The sequence below is a fragment of the Dreissena polymorpha genome, chromosome 7 (genome assembly GCF_020536995.1).
Source record: "Dreissena polymorpha isolate Duluth1 chromosome 7, UMN_Dpol_1.0, whole genome shotgun sequence".
NCBI lineage: Eukaryota > Metazoa > Mollusca > Bivalvia > Myida > Dreissenidae > Dreissena > Dreissena polymorpha.
In genome coordinates this window covers 81,694,057-81,715,487 of record NC_068361.1, presented here as the reverse complement: position 1 = coordinate 81,715,487, position 21,431 = coordinate 81,694,057, and the positions used below count along the sequence as shown (strand labels likewise).

General features: G+C 34.4%; 1 protein-coding gene across 4 annotated transcripts; it reads left to right on the top strand.

The window, feature by feature from the left end:
* The first annotated feature begins 3,355 nt into the window (after positions 1–3,355).
* Positions 3,356–20,346, top strand: LOC127839315 (uncharacterized). 4 transcript variants are annotated; one of them, XM_052367613.1, is made up of 11 exons: positions 3,356–3,538; positions 6,285–6,307; positions 6,712–6,759; positions 10,106–10,212; positions 11,914–11,985; positions 12,514–12,575; positions 12,839–12,891; positions 14,320–14,429; positions 15,782–15,853; positions 19,770–19,917; positions 20,152–20,346. In XM_052367613.1, exons 2-11 carry the CDS (start codon positions 6,304–6,306, stop codon positions 20,220–20,222), a joined length of 747 nt encoding a protein of 248 aa, XP_052223573.1. In that variant the 5' UTR covers positions 3,356–3,538; positions 6,285–6,303; the 3' UTR covers positions 20,223–20,346. The 4 variants fall into 4 exon arrangements, with proteins under 4 accessions (XP_052223573.1, XP_052223577.1, XP_052223574.1 ...); XM_052367614.1 differs by lacking the exon at positions 3,356–3,538 and adding an exon at positions 4,185–4,203; XM_052367616.1 differs by lacking the exon at positions 3,356–3,538 and adding an exon at positions 4,283–4,329.
* The last annotated feature ends 1,085 nt before the right edge of the window (positions 20,347–21,431 follow it).

Genomic DNA, 21,431 nt, shown 5'->3' with positions numbered 1-21,431 from the left:
ACCCAACCTGTCCGGTATCGCGACCCAACCTGTCCGGAATCGCGACCAAACCTGTCCGGATTCGCGACCCAACCTGTCCGGAATCGGGACCCAACCTGTCCGGAATCGCGACCCAACCTGTCCGGAATCGCGACCCAACCTGTCCGGCATCGCGACCCAACCTGTCCGGAATCGCGACCCAACCTGTCCGGTATCGCGACCCAACCTGTCCGGATTCGCGACCCAACCTGTCCGGAATCGCGACCCAACCTGTCCGGTATCGCGACCCAACCTGTCCGGTATCGCGACCCAACCTGTCCGGAATCGCGACCAAACCTGTCCGGAATCGCGACCCAACCTGTCCGAAATCGCGACCCAACCTGTCCGGCATCGCGACCCAACCTGTCCGGAATCGCGACCCAACCTGTCCGGAATCGCGACCAAACCTGTCCGGTATAACGACCCAACCGGTCCGGTATCGCGACCCAACCTGTCCGGAATCGCGACCGATAACTAAGCTTAGATGCGTCGGTAGCGGAAATTTAACCTTGATCACCTGTGTGTGGTGCGCGTCAACTGCGCTTAATGAACAGCTTAGCAGATTATCGGTTTGTTATACACTCTTAATCAAATAACATGAATATTTTCTCTAGAGACTGAGCCTCTCGTGAAACAAACTAGAATATTGGACTTGCACTTAACAAAGTTACATGTTCTGTAAACACAATCGTAGAAACTCAATTTGAATTATTGTTGTCGTCAGATATGTTACACAAGGCTTTATGTTTGGTTAGGCTAACAACCTTTTGCAATAAGTAAGGATGTTACGTTTACACCCACTTTGATATATACATGTATATTAAAAGCTATTTACACACAATATTCATTATGTTCGTTGAAAGTTTCAACTTGAAACACGTTTTTCATTGTTTTGAATGATACAACATGACTACAGTTGCTGCTTAAAGATAACAATTGAACGTTATTTTAGTTATTTTACTACTTTCTTAATAGGTCTGTAAAGCAATGTAGGCACTTGTGTCCCGTTAGTAAAATCTAATCAAGTACTGTTGTACTCATTATACATCTAGTCTGACACTATTCACCGCTAAATTTTGAGCATCCTAGTTCGTAATTAGTTCAGACTAGAACGATATCATATATAGAATGACAATTGACCTACCGATTCGACCTTTTACTGATAATATACACAAATAGATTTGAAAGTGTTAAGTTTTTGCGTTACATGTTTCCCGTAAACGAGTTGTAGTTTCCAACGCTATTCCAAAATTAGGGATGTCTAGTATATTTGTTTCTATATTTAGAATATTTCTTACAGAAATTCCTTTAAGCAAACAGCGCAGACCCTGCTGAAACGCCGCACTATGCGGCATCTCATCAGGGTCTACGCTGTTTGCGAGGGCCTTTTTTCTACACGCTAGGCATAGATGGGTTCAGAATTTAACTGTTACATTTATTTAATCGTTTGTGGTAATGAGAAGGTACACTTTTGTACAATGTGGTGTTTTGATGTTTTGTGAGCATGAATTCTTTATTAGTAAGTGTAATTTTATGCTGTAATCTCTGTTAAAAATCCTGTAACATCTGTTTTTATCACACGCAATGTTGTCCGTAAAATATATCTAAATATATCTATCTCGAGTTTGTCTATCCACATTTATGCGATAATGTTTGTATATTTGACGATTTTTTGTCGGTTCTTTATTCGTCATGTTTATTATTCTTTGAGTTAATTCCTAGTAATTACATTAAAACGAAAATACGTTTCCCGTGTGCAAGTATTTGACTTTTTGGTAAGTTCCACTCAAATAGCGTGTGCATTTTGGATTGATCATTGTATTTTCATGTACATAATTTAATGATTTAATAATACAAGTCGGTTATAAAGATGCATAATAGGTATTTCATAATGTAGTCACAGTATTATACAATTACTGTTTGAAACGGTAGGGTTGTGTTTTCATGAAATGAAATAGTAGGGCGATGTCTTAAACAAGCGTGTCACGTGAACTATCAGTATATAAAGCGCAGCTCCTGTGGGAGCAGGCCGGGCTACCGTAACCTCGTGAAGAGGCCAGTAGGACCTGTAAATAAACTCTGAAACACACACGGGAGCAGGCAGTCTGCGTTCGATTGCCGAACAGATCACAGCGTTTAATACGTTGCAGAAACTAGAGACCATATACCATTGGAAGTATCTGTGACATTAGATGCCTTTTAAGTGGGGGTGACCCAGGCAACTTTGCGCATGACATACCAAAGCTTGCTTGGTAAGCTTGAGACTCATATATTAGTCCGGGTCACAGGTCTCCTTGCTAATATTAGACAGTGCACGCTTCTGGTCTTTTAGGTCAGTCTAAGCCAGGGACATTTCTGTGACATTGGATGCCTTTTGAGTGGGGATGACCTTATCAACTTTGCGCAATATACCATAGCTTGCTGGGTAGCCTAGAGACTCATATATTAGTGCGGGTCACAGGTTTCCATTGGCAATATAAGTAAGTGCACGTGTCAGTTCTCCTAAGTCAGCCTGAATATGATAAGCTCCTAATTATCGCTTGTGCTATACTAATCGATTGTCTTCCTTGCATAACGCAATCAGGGGACATTGCAGACTCGTTGCTATAGGTGTAAGACACCCGAGGTGACCAAACTCATCCAAGACGTCCGAGGTGACCCAATTCATCTCAAAACACCAAGTCAATCCAAGTTGACCCATGTCATCCCAAGTTGACCCAAGTCGACCCAAGTCAACCCAAGTTAACCCAAGACATCCCAAGTTATACCAAGTTGACTGAAGTCACCAAAATGATCAAATACATCCAAGTCACACACGGCATACGAAACCGGCTTTTAAGTGATTAAACGTTTATCATTCGAATAATTCAATACTTATAAATCATTAATAGTGTAAATACTCGTTGATTCTAGTTAAAATTGAGGAAGTTGAGTATCTAAACAAACGACTAGGGAAAGCCCCAGGACAATCCGTGTGTCGAAAAATACCACTGGTGTTTGTTGCCATTGTATATTTGTTACATTATTAACCCATTTATGCATAGCGTCCTGAAAAAGGGACTTTGCAAACAGCGTAGACCCAGATGAGACGCCGCATCATGCGGCGTCTCATCAGAGTCTGCGATGTTTGCTTATAGGAATTTTAGTAAGTAATATTCTAAATATAGAAATAAATATACTAGACATCCCTAATTTTGGAAATAAATTGATCCAATTTAGAAGGATGGGAGAGTCCACTAAGCATAAATGGGTTAACCCAAACCTTACTATGATTACATGTATAACTTCCTCTTAGACTCTTTCGAACGCTCACGATTTGGTCTTTTTTTGACACTACTGTTATGACACTTTACCGAATATGGACGTTCTTGAACGAGTATTAACCTGCCATACGTTCTAAATTCCCACTATCACAATTATGAATATTTATTTAAATCGTGGTTGAAATCGTCAACGTAGCGTTTTGGTGTTACTCGAGATAAACATATTCTGTTATCAGAACCTCAATTGTGGTTAAAATGTAAGTAATATAAATTTATTGCTTGACATTTCTATATTTTCTATATACGATTTCGATTTTTTACACACATTTTTGTTACTTATTTCAATTATTAATGCAACTAGCAAACGTTAAAAATTGAGGTTTCATGTTGTTTAAACACTTAAACCATAGCCAAACTGCAATTGTAAATTTGTGTTACGAATCAGTAAATATCTGTGTGTTTTATTATGAATAAATATTACAGTAAAAAAAAGGACAAAAAGATAGAAGGAAGTATATATTTAATCAGTTTTTGTATCGAGAGTTATAATACAGTTAAAACACATGACATTTTTTAAAATCTATAATGGTACATGATTTTCTGTGTAAATTGATTGTTTATACATACATTACGAAAAAGATACAAAACCAAAATAAGAAAACACTGATATTTTACTGTTTTAATCTGTATTTCTTTAAATTGTATCCGGTCTACTACCATTTGTTACTCTCCGACGCATGACGATGCTGAACTCCTGGTTCACAAGGCCTACGTCTAGATAAGATGTATACGTCAAGGGGAAACGTGTTTACTACAGAGTTAATCAGAACACTAATGCTCTGAAACTAGTTATTGTTAGCATAACAATAAACCAAACTGAAGAGAATGCACCTTAATCATTTATCAGCTCAGTCCTTGTAAGGTAAACATTATGCTGTGACCAACAACTAAATAATCAGATTGATTCACAGATTGGAATATAAGCATCTAAAGGCAGAGGGGAACTGGCAAGGAAAACCCTCTTAGTGTGCATGCACATGTCTAGCTGGTAACCGAACCATACTCTTAAAAAATCGTCAGTTCTAAATCATATATATTGTTCTGAGAAATAGGGCCTAATTGCAATTTCTCGCAACATGTAGTTTACACTTTTGCGACGAGCGTCATACACGTGTAACTCAGACTTGTTTAACAGGTTCACTTCTATCACATATATATGTTAGACTTGATCTTGATGCATGAGCTGTGCTCAGTTTAAACAGTTAATAAACACTAATATTTATGCACAGTCGTTTATATACTCGTGGTCTTGTCGTGGCTTTACGTGTGATCACCGTCGATAATTTCAGTGATACACAGTTGCATCATATCGTTATGGAGCGCATCATTTTATAATGAAAGTTATTGTAAGTATCAATAAGTGCCATCGAGCACGTAGCCGTTAACACAATCGTGATTATTGTGCTAGGCAATTATTGATTAGAGGATATATATGAACAATCCTTAGAAACGTAAATGCCCGTATATTAATGAAAAATCAAACTGTAATATATTGTGCTACATAGATCCGTCTCGCAAATCGCATTTGAAGGCCACAACTCGCATTGGCTGGTAACGGCATCTGTACTTAAAATCAATAAGGCCAATATTTCCATATCTCTCTCACTTGTGTAACAGGGAATAATCATTAAAAAATCCAAGAAAAGATTAAATGTATTAATAATAAAAATTAAAATAACTTTTGATAAATCATGTGAACATTTTGGCATAGTAAGTTTTGAACCAACAGGAAGACTAATTGTAGAATTAAACTATTTGATGTCACATACCAAATATTATAAGTCCTTCGGTTTTAGAAATATAACACGTAATTCTTCATAAATATTGCGACCTCTAGGTCGCAGAAATCTTTGATCAAGGGTCATGGATAGAACTACTTACTATATGACCAATACACGACATTACACACGTGTTAAAAACATCAGTACAGATTTGAATCAATCTGAGGGGCTTGCGGTTACAGAAAACATAAGTCGCTGTTTTATTAATATAATGAAAAAAAAACTAGCTCAGATTTAAATTCTATGGGCATTTTTGAATTAAAGTTTATACTATTACGTATTTTAACCTGACGGCTTAAGAATAGAGAATTAAGAAATAACAACATTCATATACAAAGAAACCCCTGGGCCTGTCACAATATTGACGCTTAGGAAATTATTTCAATAAACAAAATTTGAGAAATCTACATTTTACATATCAAAATCTAAATGACACTTAAAGTGATACATATGCGTACCAGCAGGTGAGCAATTTACATGTACATATCTGTGATTACTTTACGTGATCTCGATTAAATGAAGGTTGCCATGACCATTTTTTATTAGAGGTATATTGATAGAACATATTTATTAACTTTTTTTCTGGCATTCGTTTATTGGAGTAAAGGTATTTTTGCGTTTTTATTCCATATTTTTGCAAATCTTGTCGCGAGGAACTCAAATAATTATTTGTGATATTGATTAACAGTATTTCATGACTTTGTCAAGGGAGCCGTGCGTGATTGGCGGACTTATCACGTGGTTGTTCCTATCTTGCTGTCATTTACATAGAACGCTCATCGCGAGGTTTAAACCTCTATCAAACCATTCTTCGTAGTATGCGAATATTCTGGTAAATGCTCATTTTGAATTTTTAATTTGTCTATACAAAAGTTCATTGAGTCTACTCACGGTTCCAGTATCTTACCAAATTGCCGACATGGAGTGACCATAATATGTTTCTAATACATGGAATTGTTTTTAAACAAAATTCACTGTTTTCATACTTAACGAATATTGCATAATTCGTCTGTTTTACTTGATATCTTAAAGCCATTAATCACGAAATGACAGTCACACGCACAGCTTTTGGTAAGACATCAGCAAAAACAGTGAGCAACATATTTTTATATTGTTTCATAATGTAATACATTCTAATATAAGATATCCTTTACGTTTTCAGCTAGACAACATATGTGAAAATGAGTGAGTAAATATTTATCTTATGCATATTCTAGACTGCATTATTCTGGAGTATAAATCTTAATGACTTGTTGGGATTAATATGTGGTTTTAGGGTACAGGTTCGTTTTAATAATATCAAATATGCGTCATTGTTCGTTGAATACCCAAATTCATTTAAATGTTGTATATGAAAATAAATCATTACCGTGTTTCATAACAAGACATTCGTTAACCATTAATTTACCCGGCGATATTTGAAAAACATGAAATATAATAGTTTATTTCGTTTTTTTAATGAATTTGACGTTAATATTGTATTTTATGTTAGTTAGTGTAATTATTTAATGCATAAGTCCCTGCTGAATTAGTTATATTTTGATATAAAGTGAAATTTTGTGTTTATTAGTATACTTGTTTATTTTAAGATACATGTAAGGAACTTGCTATTGGGATCACTCTCTTCCTGATTGGTGGTAAGCTAAGATTTGTATCAAAGTCTTACAAAGAACCTCTGATTTCGTGCAAGAACGTGTCTATTTTGCTTTAAATGTTTATGTTTTGACTACTCGTAAATACCTAGGACATTTTGCATGTACAGTTCGAACGACATTTTGCGAATGATCTAGTTAAACTTTTTGTATTTGTGTTATTGTATTATAGATATACTAGAACAATTGACCAGTTGCCAACTCCGCCCACATTTTGTCGATTAGCCTATCAGATATCGATTTTTCACTCACCCCTCAGCAACGCTTATCTGGCTGCCATTTTGTAAAAGTGCAAACACCACAAAAGGACGATACAGTGGAGGTATCTCATTATATTATAAACATGATTTACAAAACAAAATTAAAAGAGTTGATAAAAATAAATTAGGTATATTTTGGATAAAATGTTGTAAAACTATGTTTAACTTTGATCAAGATGTGTATTTATGTCATGCATACATCCCACCAAAAATCTCGAATCGCAATAGCAGCGATATTGATTATTTTGAAATCATAGAATCCGATATAGAACGATATAAAATCCACGGAAAGATATTAATTACGGGCGATTTAAACAGCAGAACCTCGAATGAGAGCGATGTTTTAGATTTTGATCGATATATCGATGATGACGTGACATTACAAAACAATGTTTACATCCCGCCGCGAGTAAGTAAAGATCACGTGCTTGATGCGCACGGTAAACGCCTCATCGAGTTTTGTCAATCAAGTTCACTTATAATCGGTAACGGTCGACTACATAATCACCGCGACATCGGGGAATTTACATTTCATTCATACAGTGGGAGTAGCTTTGTAGATTACCTTTTATTAAGTAGCCGAGATTTTGACTGCGTTTCGCATTTTGATATATTAGATCAAAATGAATTTTCGGACCATTCGGGGCTAATATTTTGCCTAGAGTCTAAACACCAAATACCTACTTGTACACTACCAAACAACGATGACTATAAAATCCCATGGGATGTCTTAAAAGCCGAACAATTCAAATCTTATTTGATTGAAAACCAAGCAAACATAAATTCGTTAGCAGATCAAATCGATACTGGGGGTGATATTAATATAATATCCTCACATTTTATGGACATTTTGAAAACAGGTGCTGCCCAAGTATTTGGGAAAAAGTACACCTCCTCGCAAAAAAGACAATCGTCTAATGATAACAAAAAACCCTGGTTTAACCAAGAATGCCGTTTAGCAAGTTCGGAATTTAAAAAATATCGAAATATATTTCTTAAGGATAAAACCAATGCAATTAAAAGACATGCATTCTTAAACTCAAAAACTAAATACACACGTACAAAGCGCAGAGCAAAATGTAAATTTAAGACCCACGAAACGCACTATCTTTCGAAATTGAGCAAATCGAACCCTAAAGAGTTTTGGAAAAAAGTAAATAAACAGTACAAAAAAGTACAAAACAAAGCGAATAATTTAAGTACGTCTAACCTGTACGAGCACTTTAAGAACCTTTACTCCACTGAAGAAACCCCCGAAAATGCCTTGCCCGAACACACCGTAAACACCCAAGATATCGAATTAGATAGAGAATTTAGCATAGAGGAAATCATTAAAGCAATACGTTCACAAAACAACAACAAAAATGGTGGTATTGATAAACTATGTGCAGAAGTCTACAAATGCGCAACCAGCGAACTAGCGCCGTTTATGCTTAAGTTATTTAATAGACTACTCGACAATGGGGAATACCCGGAGTCATGGGGAGAGGGCATTATTGTACCTATCTTCAAAGGCGGAAACATAGAAAATGAAGCGAATTACAGAGGAATCACTTTAATTCATATCCTGCCAAAAATATATTCAACTGTACTTTTAAATCGTTTGGCGAAATGGTCCGAAAAACATGAAACTATCATAAAAAACCAATTTGGTTTCCAAAAGGGTAAATCAACAATAGATTGCATCTTCGTCCTGCATTCTATAATTACAAAAACACTTAGTCAAAAAATGAAATTATATTGCGCCTTCGTGGATTTTGAGAAATGTTTTGATAAATTGGAGAGAACATTTATTTTCCAGAAACTTATTAATGAAAATGTTAGCTCCAAATTCGTTAAATAAAGTGCATATTAGACTATCTGTTAATGAAACCACGAAATTAGGCCTGTATTAAATAATGGTTACAATCAAAATTTAATTTATATCCAAATAAAAAAATCGGTGACTTTTTAAAAATAACACAATAAAACAAAGATCTAAACATTTTAAATAAACAAAAAACCCATCATGATATGGATATGTCATTTGCATTTAATAAAAATATTTTCAAAATTATATATGAATAGCCACCGGGTTCACTGTCAGACGGTTGAATACAAGTTCAAAATCAATATGAAATAAATGCTCATTTTTACAACGGATTTTTGATCACCTCCCTATATAATATGTATAAGAAACGTTTCTGATAGTCAGTCTGCCGTTAACTCATTTATTTTGATTACGCCATTTCTCTCTAAAGTTTTTATGATTGTATTAACGTTTTACAAAGCAGTTTAGGTTAGTGTGCGGCTTCAATAATTTATTTTATAGAAAAGAGCATAATACATCATTACAAATATAGAATTTCCCTCACGTACAAACATGTAATCCGCTATAATTGCGATCTGCTTGTCGGAGTTTTCTAATCATTAGACACGTGACTATGTGGGCGGAGCGATCGATAATTTGGCGACTGGTCAATTGCCGACCAATATATTTTGATAATTGATGAAAAGCAAAACGTTCAAGGTTTCAGGTTACATTACACTAAATCATTGTGTATCCCTCCGTGGTCCATTCGAAAGTAGTGCCTATTTCTAAAGAGTTCCTTTTCTCTTCTTGAATATAAGCCATTTAACAATGTGAGACATGTCTTTTGTGGTTATTTGTAATATCCTGTATGTGTCTGGAGTACTTTGATGCCTTGGATTGGAAGCTTACTTAAAAGATGAACTTTTGAGGGTGTGTTTTCTATTGTGTGGGGCTTTTGTCGAAATTAGGATTCCGAAACGCGTTTTTCTACGGTGGGTTCATTCGACAGCGATTTACTTTCTTAGAAGTTGCGAGACGGTATGTTTTTGATTGCAATTATTGGAAGATGACAGATCCATCTTTAAAATGATACCAGGTTCGGAAAAATTGATACGTCGGAAAGGCAAGAAAAATGCTGTGAAAGTTGTCAGTTTTATAATGGGACCCTATGGGAATCGGAATTAGTGTAATATAACCTTCATTTTACATTCAATTGACGAACAATGTTTACGACTCCGTAAATTGATCAGAAAATATCCTGCTAATGTATAACATACAGTGTTTGCCCAACCCCTGGACCAGTATCAACTGCGGTGTCGACTCTGTAACAACGCTCGGACACTAAGCGATTGCATGAAACTGGCGATATGCGACAACAGGACCGAGGTTAAAGAGAAGTCATCTGTTATTATTTATCAGATAGTCAAATAATCGTTTTAAAACGCATGATACGGCGTCTCATCATGGTCTGCGCTCTTTGCCTAATCTGTAAGAGATAGTCTAAATATAGAAATAAATATACTAGACATCCTTTATTTTGGAAATACATTTATCCAATTTAGAAGGATAGGAGAGTCCACTATGCATACATGGGTTAACGAATCCTAATTTATTACAGTTATTATGACATGCAGAAATCTTCCAAATCGCGATTTAAACTAGCTTTCCTTAGGTAAGTTTACTTAATTTATAGTTTATTCACAGTCTACGATTGAATGTCGCACAACATGATCCCAAGCTGAAAAGTTATGTTAGCGAATTTAGCAAAACTATTCCGCAAAAAAATTAGGGTCGAGTCAAAAAGAAGGGTCGATTTGGATTTTGAAAATAGGCCACTTTGAAAAAAAAAATATTATTATAGTATTTTCGAACTACTAATATTCTGACTGTAAAGTTTGTAGTGTGTTATGGTCCATCGTTTGACTTCTGCCATAGTTGTAAATAAAGTATGGGTAAATGCATAGCGCAAACCATGTTTTTAATTAAAAACTGTTAATAGTAATGTGTTATACAGTTGTTACTTGATATAGTGAATCCATTGTTGGGTATACAAGGCCATCAAAGAACGTTCGCGGTTTATGTTGCCACGAAACGCTTCCATACTTAGACGTCTTAGACAAACAACGGCGCGCACATTTCTTTCAAGACAGCGTCTAGAATCGCTATCGAATGGGGATGAGGAATTGCCAAGAATAATTACACCGAAAAAATCAATATATGACCATCTATCTATTCGGTTTAATTCCAGAAGACTATGCGCTATATCCAGATCGTGATACGAAAGCGTCATAGGAACCTCAACATTAACCCATTTATTCCCAGTGGACTCTCTCCATCCTTCTAAATTGGATCAATTTATTTCCAAAATTAGGGGTGTCAAGTATATTTATTTCTATATTTAGAATATTTCATAAAGAAATTCATTTAAGCAAACAGCGCAGACCCAGATGAGACGCCGCATTATGCGGCGTCTCATCTGGGTCTACGCTGTTTGCAATGTCCTTTTTTCAGGACGCTAGGCATAAATGCGTTAATTAAAGTTAAGAATTGATCTGATTTACTGGAAACATATGATACATTTTTTAAATTCTTAGTTCATCAAACATGAAACTAAATTATCAGTTTGCATACATTTTTCATAAAATGCCCATGAAAAAAATAAATCAACGAAAACCCACTAACAGTAACAGTGTCTTATCAAAGAAGCCATACTTATTTTGGTAAAAAAACTCGTTAAATATTTATTAAGATTCTGAAACATGTAAACATGCTATAGAAATATCAAAACCGTTGCTTATTAGCCAAATATGACGACGTTTAACCCATTTATGCCTAGTGGACTCTCCCATCCTTCTAAATTATATCAATTTATTTCGAAAATTAGGGATGTCTAGTATATTTATGTCTATATTTTGAATATTTCTAACAGAAATTCCTTTAAGCAAGCAGCGCAGACCCTGATGAGACGCCGCATCATGCGGCGTCTCATATGGGTATTCGCTGTTTGCCAAGGCCTTTTTTAGACGCCAGACATAAATGGGTTAAATAAAACGTTTATCTGACACATGAGTGTTGTCTCGTTCACAGGAATGTTATATGGAGCAGGTGATTACAGACGCCTTTACATCTCAGTACAGAGGAGGCTGCCGATCAATTACAGTAAGGATGGAGCTTAAACTAATGCCACTCAATTATGTGTTGCTTTGAATAATATTGTCTATTTATAAAACAACAATGTTATTGACCAAACAGTAAGGTGAATGTCTGAAATAATGAAACGTCACTTACATGTGTTTGCATAATCTATATTTGGATTCTTGATTATAATAAATGTATCAAGTATTTGTACAAATGTGGGAAACTCGTTCATGTGCTGTTTTTTTATACCCAAGATCTGTATTATCATCTGCTGAAACAAGAATTGAAATTGTGTATAACATCAAGAAATGGCTTAGGCAGGAATATAATTTAGATAAATGTGTACATCATTTAAAGTAACGTGTATTAATTATTAAAAGTTTAATATAAAAACAAAATGTTATTGGGTGTGTAAAATACATTTTCTTCTTACCTTGCAATATGCAGAATTTAATGTTATTAAATTTTGAGATTTTTTTGGTAAAATAATTCTATGTTAAGCAAAGGACAATTACGGTGTTATATTGTTTGCTGTTCTGGTGCTTATAGCAATGCAATGGCGGTACAGCAGTTGCAACAGGAAAGCGGGATGCGGGCATCGTTTGCTCCCAGTGAGTACGCCCTACCCCACCAACCTAATTCCGAAATTACTACGGCAATTGTATTCACCATAAGCCTCCATTTATTCGTACTTCTAATGTAACACTTACACTTTTCAATGTTTCTCGAAAATATCTGAATGGATTTCGTACAAACGTGTATGTTAACTTAAATAGGTAAAACGATGCTGACTTGCATAACGTTATAAGCATTGCACTTGGTGAAGCGCGCAAATTAAGTAGATACAAACAAAAAGTGTTTTTTTATTTTTCAGATGCTGCGGATATGCAAATGATTGTAACAGTCGCCTTTGTGGGATTAGACAAGGTGCGTTTTGTTAACACATAACAACAACGAGATCTGCAATGTATTTTTATCACTACGCGGTTTTTGACAAGTTACAAAAAAATACACGACTAACACAAATAGATGAATACAACACGGGTCACTGCCGCTGAACTGTCAATGCCAAACACAGTATTCGACGTTTTAATCCGGTTAAGCGCCCAAATCTCAAACATGGCCCATATGTTTAATAAAAACAGTCAACTGCATATGTGGTTACCTTAAAGCATAAGTTATCAAACAGCAATAAAAGGAGATACGTTTCAGTTTTATTAAAATATTGCTACTCAGTTGTCAGATGTAAATTTAAGCCATAGAAATTAAACATTCTTAGGCACGAAAAGAACATGCATCCATTACATCTCATCTTTTATTTTAAAGCAAAGTGGCGCAGTCTAACACTTAGGCTATGCGTGTGAGACCATTAAATTATTGTATAAAACAAATAAGCATGCACTGTTTTTATAGAATGTTATATATAGATATAATGTAACCAGACGCGTGTATTTTGGAAACCACCCGTTAAACATTGCAATTTCAGCTTACTTTTTAGTTGCATAATGTTCACAGTTGAGTAATATTAATTTGAATACTAAAACTTATAAAAGCCTACCGCTTAATCGCTTCACTCCGATACGCATGTGTCACCAGCATAATACAACTGTGTATCAACTGTTAGATTTACATGTCACATTTTTGCATTTGTGGTCACATTTTCTGTCGGAAAACGTACCGTTAAGAGTGTTATAGACGCCTGTTTTGTTTTGTTTTTAAATTCTTGGCAATATGTTATTTTTTTCTAGCCTTAATACCTGTTTAAACACCAATTGTTTGCATTGACTGTATGTTTTATCGATAAACAATTTGTACCTTGAGCGAATTCTCAAGTAGATCTTGCCCATACAATTTTTATTCTCTGTCCATATACTTAAGAAAAAGAAGTAAGGTAATACGAAACACACATATTATAACAAATTAAGTTGCACATGTATTGGAAAAATTGCATTTCATAAATAAATATTGTTAATCATTAAGAACAAATTCGTGTTTATTTTTAATTATATATATATATATATATATATATATATATATATATATATATATATATATATATATATATATATATATATATATATATATATATATATATATATATATATACAGTATTCGTGGTCAAAAACTTGGCAACATAACATTTAGGAGTTTTAGAGTGACGTAACTGTTCATTTTGGCCATCATGCATTTGTGTTAGCTTTGCTTGTCTTTCTTTTAAACACGTTTCTTGTAATATTTCTTCACACTCTCTGTGCAATATTTTACAAATTGTATTTGCCAACATCAATGTGTTTTTTTTTTCAAAAATCAATATTTTGTACAATTAGTTCTCAACATTTAATTTTACATATTTAGATAATCTCGCCTCATCCCTGTGCTACTTCTGTGACGACATGAAATCGACCCAAGGATCGGTGTCTCGTCCTGAGGACTGCATCACATTCACCGCATGTGATTCTGATCAAGTACTTGTTTTGTGTGGTTGTTTGCTTAGTATTGTGTTGTTTCTGTGTTTACATCAAAGCGCTGAAGGCACTGAAGTTGTTCGCTGTTGTATAATCTTAGACGCAACTCAGTTTTCAAAATTGTGTTATAGCTTTTTTTATCGCAAGTTTGAAATGAACACAACTTATTCACGTTTATAAAGAGTGTGTCTTTAAGCACAAATCGAGATGTGTTGTTTTTTCAAATCATTAATAAAAAAGATAATTTAAGCTTCATTTTGGGAAAACAGGGCTTAATGCATATGCATTAATTGCTATCCCAGTACCAGAGACTCTCTTTTAACGAAAAACACCATAAAATCAGAAAGTGTCGTCCTTGATTAGCTTGTGCGCATTGTACAGGCTAATTAGTGTGCACAGGCTAATCTAATTTGACATGCATTAAGCCCCGTTGTCCCTGAAAGCAGCCAATATGTACAGATTTCAATGATAAACACTAGACCGGCCAATTTCGTCTTACAAGCTGTTAAACAATTTTGATTACATACATACACTGCAGTGTACCAGTGGTGAACTATAAACAGTCAGATTCGGTGGTTATTGTTCCTAGCGTAGGAGAGTAGACGCTTCTTGTATTCGTCGTCTGCAAAATTTTACTGCAGGTAGTGCAGACAGGCAGTAGTTATCGTGCCTAGCGTAGCTAACAGTAGACTGGCTTGCAGTAATTGTTTCTAGCGTAACTAACAGCAGACTGAGTTGCAAAACTGCCTGAACATTTGTTGTGAGCTAACGCTCACAACTAAAAACAGAACTTAATTATAGGCATAGATACACTTAATCAAAAAAAGCAGTAGGACGGTAAAAAGATTTTGGAAAAATGTACTAGTTGTAAGTCGCATTTAGTTGGTTTTGGAGTAAGAACAAGGAGGGGAATCACTGGTTACGTACTCTAATACTTTCCGTTAATATTTTCACTTTTTTTTACATATTTGTCAATAGTTACATGAAACAATTGTGTTATCAGCATTCATTCAACTGCTTGTAGTTGCTCATTTTTTAAGCGCTCGTGTCACGTTAATTCAAGACTGAATGTAGATATGTGTGTGGTTTGGCGGATAATTAGAAAGGTACATGCGCAGATTGATAAAATGTAGTGTTCCATTGTCAGCCTAAGCAAATAATTATATAATATTTTTAGTAGGCGTGTTGAGGGATTAAAAGGTATATGGATGAAGGTTTGAAGTTGCTTATTATGTATACATGGAACGTATGGTGTTAGTTTATATGCATAAAGGTATGCTTGGTGGGTATACATTGATAGCTACGAAGGTATGTACATGAACTGGCATAAAAGTTCACATTTGTTATTGAAGGTCTGCTTTGCTCGCAATGAATACAGCCCAGGATCGCCCGTGACATTTAGTTACGGATGCCAGAACACGTTTGTAAGTATCATAATCAGAATATCAGAGTTAATATTAGCACTTATATACCATACAATTGTATTGTTCGGGCATGTTAACTCCACTGAACATCTGTATAGTATATATCCAGATATTGTCAAGTTTACTAAATCCTCTTAAAATAACCATTCGCGATATGTTGAAGACAAACTCTCTTTGGACTGCTGTTTAATCGCAAGAATGAATATATTCAATTGCGTTTATGTTATCACTTGTATGTTATATTTTATAAAGTTTGAAAAATAAACTACATCTTTTAATTAACCTGGGTATTTACTGATAGGCGCGCGTGATGCACAGATAAAAGCGGAAATACATTATTTACTTCTCAATCCATCCGTTTAATTTCAGTATATGGAGCATGTCGTTTATTATGGCAAAACAATAAGTGTGTCATTCTTTGGATGAATATAACATCGATCATATCATGCAATTAGTACAAAAATTATGATGAATTTCGTAAATTTGATCACTTTCCGCATATGCAATATATATATATATATATATATATATATATATATATATATATATATATATATATGTGGGCTATGCCCTGCAAATACGGGGTTTAATGACAGAATTTTCGATTTTTACTTGTTTACATATTATTTGAGTTCATTCATTTCTGGCTAAGAATCTGAAAACCTTTTGTTCACATCTCGTCTTCTTTAATATTAATGCCGTTTTTTGTAAACACTACTAATTGTCAATGCCAATTAGTTTTTGCGAATTGACGTTGCAGACGTAACAGCATTAAGACGATGTAATTACTTTGTTTGACGATTAGCGATTAGATGAATAAAATTAATAATAAACAGAAACATAAGTGTTTATATAAATTTATTGTTAACGCATCTTATATTCAAACAAGAGATGTGTTTGTCAGAAACACAATGCCCCATTCTGCGCCGCTTTGAAGCCATATGTTTGACCTTTGACCTTGAAGATTGACCTAGACCTTGACCTTTTATCACTACAAATGTGCAGCTCTATGAGATACACATGCATACCAAACATCTAGTTGCTATCTGAAGCGACATAGAAATTATGAGCATTTTTCGAAACCTAAATGCGAAACCTAAATGCAAAGTGTAACGGAAAGACAGACAGACGGACAGACGGACGGTCCGATCACTATATGCCCTCCTTCGGGGGCATGCAAATCAAATAAAACACATCTATAGTTCAAAGAAACATGAACTCCATATATATTATATAAGCTTAGCTGTCTTAAACTTTATTTTAATTATATATACAAAAAATTATATCTGTTCATTTTAAGAATTCAATTGATGAAAGAGTAATCGGTATAGATGTAACAAAAACATATGTTTAATTATATATATATATATATATATATATATATATATATATATATATATATATACATGTTTATCCTTCATCATCAACTATCGTGTGATAAAAAAAGGCATAATAATGTGTTTCTTTAAGAACTGTTCAACTGGATTGTTATGACCCACCACCTTAAGATTCAATATAACAATAATGCTGAGTTGAGTATTGACTTGAAAATGAAAGACGATATGAAAAGAATGCACCTATGTGGTTATGCTATAGTGATGAGTATTATTATGATGTTGTATAAACTTGTTCTTCTACCATCTGTCCCGCTGCTTTTGCTGCAACGTCTGCTGCGACGTTCAATCATATCGCATCCCTGTTCACAGCGCTATAACAACATCTTAATAATTTCATTCATTAAGGTGTAGATAAGGTGTTATCGATAGAAACTTCGTGTTTTTAGCTTCAAAATTGATAGGTTGTTGCTTCAAATAACATTATACATGATCCCTGAGTTCATTTGCTAGAACAACAGTATGTCACACAAGGCCGTAAACGCTCGCTCGTTCTCTTTCGCGGACATTATGTCACGTTTATTAATCGTGAAAAAATAATTAGGTTATATATTCAACAAAATTATTTAATTGCGTTTTTTTATAATATTGCTGTATACCACTTGATACTGGATTTTGCTAGGTCTCCAAACGTACCAAAGTTACTTTGATGGAAATCGGTATTTTTGTTTAAAGGTTTGTGTGGTACCAAACAATAATGAAAACTTATTTAAACATATAAAAACATGTGTTCGTGATTATTATGTTGGGACCACATAAAGTCGGGATTATGCAAGATCTTATGGTATAAGCCAGAGGACACAGGTCAGGCTACTTAAAATCGAACACAACATTTATTTAAGATTATGCAGGTATTTATAAAGTGCAACTATTCATGTAATATCATGCTTGAAACATTTTATATACAATTGACTAAAAGTTTACCTTTTGTCTTCTATCAATTTTACTTAATATGCTGTCCACCTTTCTGTCCGTCTCTACATCCGCAAATACTTCCCTCGACAAATGCATGTGATATAGTCATGCACTTTTGTATACATACAACAAGGGATGCCAAAATTGAATGCAAAATTTAACCTTTTTTAATAATCCAGAGATTAAATGCCAGGAAATCGTTATTTAAAATTTCACGAAATAATGCCATTTCAGTAATGGGTACTTCAGCAACCATAGTTATGCACTTTAATAACATGGTGTGACAACTGCTGTTTTAGAATCAACTTGTGTTTTTATATTGTTGTTCAAAATAACAATTGGAATTTAGTATGAAACATTATATGTGTACTGATGTGTTAAAGCAGCTGTTGCAAGTTAAAGCACATTTAATACTGATAGTAATCGGGCGAATGGAAAGGCTGAACAAAGTAAAAGTCCTTTATTTAATCAATATGCATGTGTTCATGAACATTACATTGATATTCAGGTTTTGTTTTCATACAAATAGCTAAAGAGAGATATAGAGGAGGGTGAGAGGGAGAGATGAGATGGGGAAATAGGGAGAGAGGGAGAGGGGTAGAGGAGGTGAAGGGTAGAGGAGGTGAGGGGGTTGAGAGGGAGAGAGGGTTGGGAAAGAGAGTGTGGGGGAGAGGGGGGGGGGGGGGGAGGGGTAGGGATAGAAAGAGAAGATAGATATGTATATACAAGGAAATATAGCAACATTAATTGCGAGATATACATAATTTCAATTTAACAATTTAAGACGTAATTGTGGTTCTTGATATAAGACCTTATTGTGACATTTGATTGCATTCCCTACACCCCCTCATAGTAATTAAAGGTGTCTAGAACAGACCCCGTTTTTAATATTGACCCCTTAAGTATAGTCTGAAAACTACCGAGACCGCGTAACTGGCACTATGTATAAGTATATATATATATATATATATATATATATATATATATATATATATATATATATATATATATATATATATATATATATTATATATTATAATACGCTACACTGCGCAAAATGCTACCCTGATCTAAAAGGTGTACAATGAATGGCTCTGTTCATAAGTCTTGTATAAAACGAGATTTAGCAGTTACTTGTGTTTACTTCATATTAGCGTTCCTCGGAATGTTACAATTCTTCGTTTGTTGACTTTGTGGTGAAAAGTAAACCGTTCAGTTTTACAAATGCAATTTAATATAATTTAAATTACATTTTTATGAGTGTTCATTATGAAAATGTTTGTTTTTTGGTGTTCTGTGTTTTAATTCAATTTAAATATAATTGCCTTTTTACTATTAATTCCATGCATAGATTTCTTCAAGGCAGGGACCAAACTTTAATGATTTTGCTTTGTGTAATTTTCTGTAGAGAATCGGATCACTGTTCTTTTATAAACATATAGCGAATAATATATAAATTTCTCCTGATTATATTTATTGGCATTTGTCCTTTGTAATTATTTAAGGAATCGGGCACTAACCTTGAATTAGAGGATGGTTACGATAATGTTTTCTCCTGATAATCTGTATGATATTTATTTGTGCTATATTATGTATTCTATTAACAGATATGTAAGTTATTGATGAGACGAGTGTTTGAAGATATGGATCATTGTCATAACAATACGCTCCATGAATGTCAACATGCAAGTGTCCTATGCAACGTTTGTTGCGGGGATTCAGGCTGCAATTACGGAGATTGTAAATCAATAACAGGTTAGAATCGTTTTAGAAAATTCCGTTATTACATTAGTTTTGATAATCTGGGTTTTTCATTTATGATTACCAATAAAACGTTATGTTAGATGTTAAAATTAATGAAGATCATGTATACATTTTTGTAACATAATGCACATTTAAAGCTTAACGAAAGCTATGCTTATCTTAAGCATACACGTACCACAATTCCATTTCTAACGAAATTATAATATTATTCAAACATTCTTTCAGAGCGTCTATACCGCCTCCATAAGAGCGGGAACTTCAACATGACAACACTCCAGACAACATCAAGGCCATAGGCTACAAACGTGTTATCAATGAAATTAAAAATCCACGAATATCTAAGAAAGTTAATATTCATTGTTTACACGAAACCAAATGAGTCGTTAAACCAATAAAATCAGAATGTTTATCATCTCCACATTTCTGTTCTGGCGCTATGTGTTTTAATCTATACTACGAACATGGGTGAATGCTGATAACATTTCAGCAACGTCCATCCTTGCGCATATGCGCATTATCCATATATCAAATGTCAAGCTAAATAGGCTAATAATAATATATTGTTCTAATATTCCGCCACAAAATATGTCCGTAATATAACACATTTATATAGTTAGGGAAGAAATGAATGTCATCTTAAGGCTGCATAAAGGTCTGTACGGTAACACGGCATATGAGTAATAAAGCAAGTATATCGTTAATTATTCTGTCAGGTTTGCCCGTGTATCTGTGTTTCTTTCTTGTCTCTTCGTATGTACACAATCGTCCGAAGAAGTTTTAGACTTTTAGCAAAATTAATAAAACATAGTGTGTTATTTATGATATGAGGTTGTGTTTGTTTTTCACCCTACGATAAAAAATGCAAATGTTATATTTTTTGTCAATTTATTAATATTTGTTACAACTGATATTCAACGTCATGCGGAGTCGGGGGCTATTATCAGGCACTGTGACCAGCTATTTCTATTTGGCGTTTATTATGACTTCTCTGTAATAAGAGGTTGCAGAAATCCACATCACCAAGAGCAAAATCTTACTAAGAGTTCCACTGTTATTTATTTGAATTATGTTACCCCTTTGTTACCAGCTTGTTCGTTTATAGGTCTTAAAAAGGTATTCGTTCGTCTTTTAATGTAATGAATAACTATGCCAGTGTAGTTAAATATTAACGGTGCAAACATTATCAATTTGTTTGGACAAGTTGTCCGTATCACAACTTTGTCACAATTTGACAAAGTTTGGATGTATTTATGTGTATATCATTGAAAAAATATACATGGAAGGTCTAAAGCCCTTGATCACAATAATTGTACATGATCACATTAATAAGTGTACACATCTTGAAAACATACAGGAATAAATGACACCGTTTACTCTATCGTCACGCGTCAGGAATACGATATAACCTAGTAGATATACCAGTATATTCTTCATAGAGAAATTAGTCAAATTGAACAGTCTGCAATCATGTAGTTTATTTCGTTCCTCATTCAAAGGGTCTCGTC

Bases quoted from the DNA above. Each gene is read 5' to 3' on its own strand.
- LOC127839315 (XM_052367613.1), top strand. The intron at 10,213-11,913 runs GTTAAAGAGAAG...TCTCGTTCACAG, and splicing joins TATGCGACAACAGGACCGAG to GAATGTTATATGGAGCAGGT. The intron at 15,854-19,769 runs GTAAGTATCATA...TTCTATTAACAG, and splicing joins ACGGATGCCAGAACACGTTT to ATATGTAAGTTATTGATGAG.